Raw genomic sequence first — 6140 nt, 5'->3', positions numbered from 1 at the left:
GTGCGCGCCGCGCCATCAGCTGTGCAATCGCCCCCAATCAAAATAATGCTCCTGGTAGGTGCTGCCATCATATTGCCATCATATTGCCATCATATTGCCATCATATTGCCACGTCACCTCACAGACTCATTACAAACGCAAATGTTACCCTTGGGCCGTGGGTGCCGTACACAGGTCAGCACCTGTACGTCATATATGTCGTAATGGTGTACTCATCCGGCATTCCGTTGCTGTACATCCTGGCCGCCGTACATTTCTCCACGTGTTACTGGTCGGAGAAGTACGAGCTGCTGCGGCTGTGCAAGGTAAGAAGAGTCGCGGGCGCGGGCGCGGGCGCCGGGCGTGAACGACGTCGTTCGGCGTGAAGGTGCCTCTCAGGGCCATGACTAGCCCTCTCTCGTCCTGAGCCCCTCGGGTGGGCTTGGGTCTGTGGAGGATGCCCGTAGAGGCTCACGTAGACGTCTATTATTATGTGCGATGGTTCTTTTCTTTCAAACGGAACAGATCATCGCGTAGCCGGTTGAACGTGTTTTTTTCATCCCCATCCTCATCCTCCTGCGTTTCCTATCATAATTTTTTTACAACGCATAACGGCCGTTAAGACATTTTGCTATTGTGTACGGCTCTTTTACGTTCCTGATCCTCCCCCCCTTCGCTTTGCTGGTCCCCCTCGCCTGAGACACCGACGGGTATTATCCTTTTTTTTCCCGACGGAGGCCCCTAACCCCCTTCTTCTGCTTACTCCTTACCCCTCCTCCTCCCCCTTACCCCTCCTCCTCCCCCCTTCGTCAGCGTCCCCTCACGTACAGTCGCGACCTGGCCTTCTACTTCAGCTCCTCTCTGCCCTTCGCGGCGCTGTGGCACCTGGCCTTCGGCATCTGGTTCTTTGGCCTGTACGGCATGCCCAAGTCGCCGCTCATCGCCAAGACTTTCCGACGGAGCCTGGAATCCAGCGTCAAGGTGTTCAAGGTACTGGTGCGGAGGACGGAGGACGGAGGACGGCGCATGCAGCACCGCCCCGGTGGCTCCTTCGACAGGCTTTGCATGGACGTTTGCATGGACGTTTGCATGGACGTTTGCATGGTTCTTCTTCTTCTTCTTCTGAGTGCTCTGCGTTTGCATGGGTTTGCATGCCTCTCTGTGCATCATGCATCTTCTGCTTTGTGCATCTCTTGAAAAGCGCTTGCCTTACTGGTAGTAAGCTAGTGTATGGTTTTATGCGACAACTACTTAAAACGAATATATTTTTTTCTATTCCGCTTTTTTTTAGTTCATTTGTTTGTTCATTCATTTTCCTGGGCCAGCCTCGCCTCCCGCGTCATCCAACATTCCGGCCCCGCCCTGGACCCCACGTCTGTCCCGCCTCCCTCGGCCGCCGCCGCCTCCGCCTCGCCTTCCAGGGCCTTATGCCGGTCGCATCCTCCCTGTCACCCCAGCTGGTAGCCTGGCGCTTCACCCAGGCCAACACCGCCCCCTTGTTCCTGGCCTTCATCGCTTGCGGCGGAGTGCTCTTTGTATTTCTCACGACCTCAACGTGGATTGAGGTGCGCTCGGATACGTAGCGTGAGCCCCCGCTTTATGCCAACTTGGCTTGCCCTCTCTCACCTTTTTCCTCTCTCGCTCTCTCTCTGTATATGCGTTTGTAAATTTTTTACGTTTGTGAAGTTTTCACGTTTGTGAATCTTTTTCTTTCACTGGTGTTACGCTCCGTCCGTCCGGAGAGGGGCTGCTAACCTCGGAGAGGGGCTTGTAAGCGAATGCACCGCTCCATCACTTCCCATTTCTTCATTCCCTTCCCTACCCGCCGCGCCTACATTGCCGCTGATGCTGCTTCTGCCGGTGTCGCTGTCGCCGGGCTCTCTCGCCTTTCCCTGAGCGCAGTTGATGCGCAGCCTCGCTAAGCAGCTGGGGCTGCTGAGCGACATGGCTGGAGAAGGGCCGGAGGGGGCGGCGATGACGGCGGTCCCGGAATTCAGCACGGCAGTTCGTAGCCAGCTACTTATAGGGCCGGCAACCTACGAAATCGAGCAGAACCCCGCTTACAGGCACGCGTTTGCGGCGATGGAGGATCTGCAGTGGGTCTCGAATAAGGTGCGGGATTTACTTTTGCGTGTTGTGCGCTCTCTTCTCAGTCATAGTCTGATTGCGCCTCTTTTGCCTTATTTGCGGCTCTCTTGCGGTTTGCCGTGCGTTTAGATGGGTGTATTGGGCTCGTGTAGGGTTTGAGGGGGGGTTAAGAAAGGAGCATAATGCCGAAAGCTGCTTTTCTCGTTTTTGAGAAATTTTTTATGAAGGGGAGAATGGATAAAAAATCTTCTTTTTTACCACGTGTTAGTAAATGGGACATCACGCACAAATGGGCATTATTAGTTGTCGATTCTAACGATCTATCTATTGATTCTAACGATCGCTAAGGATTCTAACATTTTTTTTGGGGAGAGAGGTTGACTTTGCTAAAAACTAAAAAGTTATGTTGGTCTTTTGATAATCTTATTTACGAGCAGAGGAATGGGTCCTTTTCAGCGCGTCCTTTCCAACGGGCTTGTGTGTGTGTGTGTGAGTGCGTATGTTCTCCCCCCTTCTGCAACTTAAACTGCATACCCTGCATGCCATACAAAAGGAGGAGGAGGCGGCCAAGGGTGCTCTACCCCCTGACGGGTACGATGCTTTGTCGAGCGGCGCAAGCGGGGGCCCCCCGGTGGAGGACGCGCCGTTCTCGCCACCACCGATTTCGTCGCTGCTGCCGGCGCAGCCACCGCCGCTAACGACGACTAAAAGCGGCCGGCAGCGGAGGCGGACTGCGGCTGACAAGCTGCGGGCCAAACAGAGGGCCGCTTTGGCAGTAGCGGCCGGCACCGCCTTTCCAGGCCCGCTGCATGCAAACAAGGTGGTTACGGAGCTGCCGCCTCATTCGCAGTTGCCAGTGGCTGGGGCGGCGCCGCCGCAGCGCTCTAGCGGCTCTCAGGTAGCAACCAAGCAGCAGGCGGAGCTGGGGATGGACCTGCAGCCAGCTGCAGCAGCAGCAGAGGGATGGCCGGAGCAGAAACCGCCGTAGCTGCCGTCGTTGGGACCCTTGCCGTCACAGCCACAGGTGGCGGGGGCAGGGGCGGGGGCAGGAGCGGCGGGAGGAGGAGGAGGCGGAGGACGGGTGGGGGGCATGGGGGGGGGTCCCTAGCACGACCTAACCTGCTGGCTGAAACGGGCCTCTAGGCTAGAGACCGTCTGGACACTAATAAGTGGGTATCCATCGGATCGGAACTGTCCAACCGACCGACCGCGATTACGTGTGTTACACAAATGGTGACGGTGGTGATGGACGGCGTATTATGCTTCTGTATGTGCATTGGACTCTGCTATGCTCCTCGTATGCGTGAGCTCTTTGCAGAGAGCGGGCAAATTTGGGTTTGAGCAGCAAGGGGTGTGAGTTGGTGTACGAATGGGATCTTGGCTTGTGCGACAGCGTGCGTGCAATAAAAGGGGGGATACATTCACCCGTTACGTGGTTATAAATAACCGCACGTTCACATGTTACGTGATCGCAACGAAGATTTGTCTCCAGCAGGGCCCTACTCCAGCAGGGCCCTACTCCAGCAGGGCCCTAACGAAGTTTATGGGCTTCGTTAGGGCCCTGCTGGAGCCAGCATGTCCAGCATTTCGCCACATGATGTAAAAAATGGTGGTTTATTGCCGTTATATTCGGCGGGCGACATTATTTTTGCCAGCCCGTTCACCCGCCGCCTGTACCGATGGATGCTTTATCGCTATCCGCACAAGGCAGGGTGACGACTGCTCGGCTTCCGCTGTCGACGTTGTACCGTGCAAATGGGTCGCGACGAAGTCGTGCATTTGCTGCTTTTATCCCAGTCATTCATCCCAGATGTATTCGGTTTTCGAAAAATTGAAGGTTGGTTTTAGGTTAAACAAGAAATGTGGTTTGCAGGCGAGTTGAAGCCGTGCGGTCGTTATGGCAGTTGGGGGTTCCCGTACTCCGGCCTTGCCCGGGCTTATAGCCGTAGTGTGTTGCCGAATAAGTGGTACCAAGGTACCTCAGGAATCAACGATCCATGTTTTAAACATAATCCGTATATCTTAGGGTTTGGCAAGGTATACATTTAATCGGCAATCGGTCTCGGAGCTGGCTAGGCTCGTTCACATTTCAACATTGAGACGATGGCAACAGGCGCCTGGGAATCGTTGGTGTACGCAGCTCTTCGGTCCTAAGCCTTGTGGAAGAAGAAGGTAGAGCCCTCATTCACGAGGTCTGCTGCTGCGCTAGTCAGTGTAGGGGTGTAAAACATTAGCCCTGATCTTGTTCATGTTTTTGGGTTCTATGTTGTTACAGGGTGGTTAACTTCGCTAGCGGCCCCCTTTCCCGAGGCAGTCCCTGCTCTCCCCTGCTAGAGGGGCACCCTAATCCGTCACCCCATCCGACTTCAGAATGTACTCGTTGGGTTCGGCAACTCACCACCAGCATCCAACCAAATCTAGCGGATCAACGGCGCCTCAACTTAGTTCCTGGTCAGGTTCTATGCATGCACGAAGCGCAGAGCGCGGTGCCATCCACCTTTACGAAGGTAAATAAAGGTTACCGCTGTGATGCTGCGGCCGGCTTGAATACCGAAACACGGACACCTACTCCTCAGTCACTCGGCTGCGGCGATGGCGGCCACATACAACCTCGCTCTAACCCACGAATCCATCATACCAGCAGACATACCTCCGTACGTAAGCAAAAGCGTGCGCTAAAGTGAACTTCCGTACTACGGCTGTCAGGCGAAATCGTCGTACTTTAGGGAAATAAAGCGACATCCATGAAGGGATAAACGGAAGCTGTGAGAAACCACAGATACACTTGGAGAGGGAGGGGGTCAGGGTGGAGGTGGCGCCGATGGCAGCAGCTTTGTCGTACTGATGTACGGGCATTTGTACAGGCATGGCTGCACCGCCTCGGGACTTTTGCCAGAGCCGCGAAACCAAACCACACGCATCTGTTATCCGTGGCATTGACCAAAGAACCACACCACCTGTCGTACACGCACACGCTTCGCAAAATTTCCTTGAAAGAAAGCGCCTAGCCGCCGCGTCAGCCAGCCGAGCTGCTGAGTCCATATCACCGCTTTCTGGAGTGATTGACATACATATGATATTTACAACTGTGATTCACTTCCGCATCCCTCCCCTGTACGGCGACACTGCAGAGTTATAGATGTACGGCAACACGGGCAGGTACTCAGCCAGCCAGCCAGCCTGCAACCCACGGGTGGAATTGCTGCACGTCAGCTTTCCCCCCTCCGCTCTGGTCCTCCTCCTCCTCCTCCTCCATCTTTCCCCCCTCCTTACTCTCTGCATTGCACTGGACCACAACCTCCACCCCACACCACATGGTGAGATATATGAGTTAAATAAAAAAGGCGGAGGCCAAAGGAGGATCCACAATTTAAACAGCAAACCGAATCACGCAACTGTCTTTGTTGTAGCTTTGTTAGTAGCCAGTTTTTGGTTCAATTCAATTCACACACACACACACAATCTCACCGCGCTTCGAAGAACTCCAGTACACGCCGAGCAGAATAAGATGTGCGCCCTCCTCCCCTCCCCTCCCCTCCCCTCCCCCCCCTCCGCCAGTGAGTTGCAGGTGTGAGGTCTTTAATAGGTTTCCTTCGAGCTAACACTCCATACACACACATACACACATATTCGACTCCGAGCATCGCTGTTGCAAAGTCCGTACAGTAAGCCATTATAGTTAACTAACCAACCACCATAACCAACACACCACCACTAGAAAGTTATCATAATCCATATCGCCGAAATGTCGTTTATCAACAAAAACATCTATCCCCTGACCTACATCATCGCCGCAAACCCCTGCCCCTGCCCCTGCCGCCAACACCGCCACCGCCACCGCCCTTAGCGCTCCGTCCCCTCCTTTGTCGACCAACGAGTAAAAAGGTTTCACTCAGCACTCCGCATTTGCGTTGCTACCCTCTTATCTCTCCTATCCCCCCCTTTCTCTACACACATACACACATACACACATGCATACATACATGCATACATACACACACGCACGTTTCTCCGATTTCAGGTCGCGATGTCCATCTGACCCCAAATACCGTTCACCCAAACAAAGACTTCAT

General features: G+C 54.3%; 1 protein-coding gene across 1 annotated transcript in view; it reads left to right on the top strand.

The window, feature by feature from the left end:
• Nucleotides 1-3055, top strand: part of VOLCADRAFT_117676 (uncharacterized protein) — a gene marked incomplete at both ends in the record, with an annotated part of 10187 nt that extends 7132 nt beyond the window's left edge. The window contains 5 exons of the mRNA XM_002950810.1: nucleotides 175-305; nucleotides 793-975; nucleotides 1401-1544; nucleotides 1882-2091; nucleotides 2753-3055. Of these exons, the coding sequence (XP_002950856.1) occupies nucleotides 175-305; nucleotides 793-975; nucleotides 1401-1544; nucleotides 1882-2091; nucleotides 2753-3055 (971 nt within the window). The remainder of the gene's footprint in view (nucleotides 1-174; nucleotides 306-792; nucleotides 976-1400; nucleotides 1545-1881; nucleotides 2092-2752) is intronic.
• Between the last annotated feature and the right edge of the window lie 3085 nt (nucleotides 3056-6140).

This window comes from Volvox carteri, assembly GCF_000143455.1.
Source record: "Volvox carteri f. nagariensis unplaced genomic scaffold VOLCAscaffold_20, whole genome shotgun sequence".
NCBI classification, from domain to species: Eukaryota; Viridiplantae; Chlorophyta; class Chlorophyceae; order Chlamydomonadales; family Volvocaceae; genus Volvox; species Volvox carteri.
The sequence above is the reverse complement of the archived record's forward strand: the minus strand, read 5'-3'. Positions and strand labels throughout refer to the sequence as shown.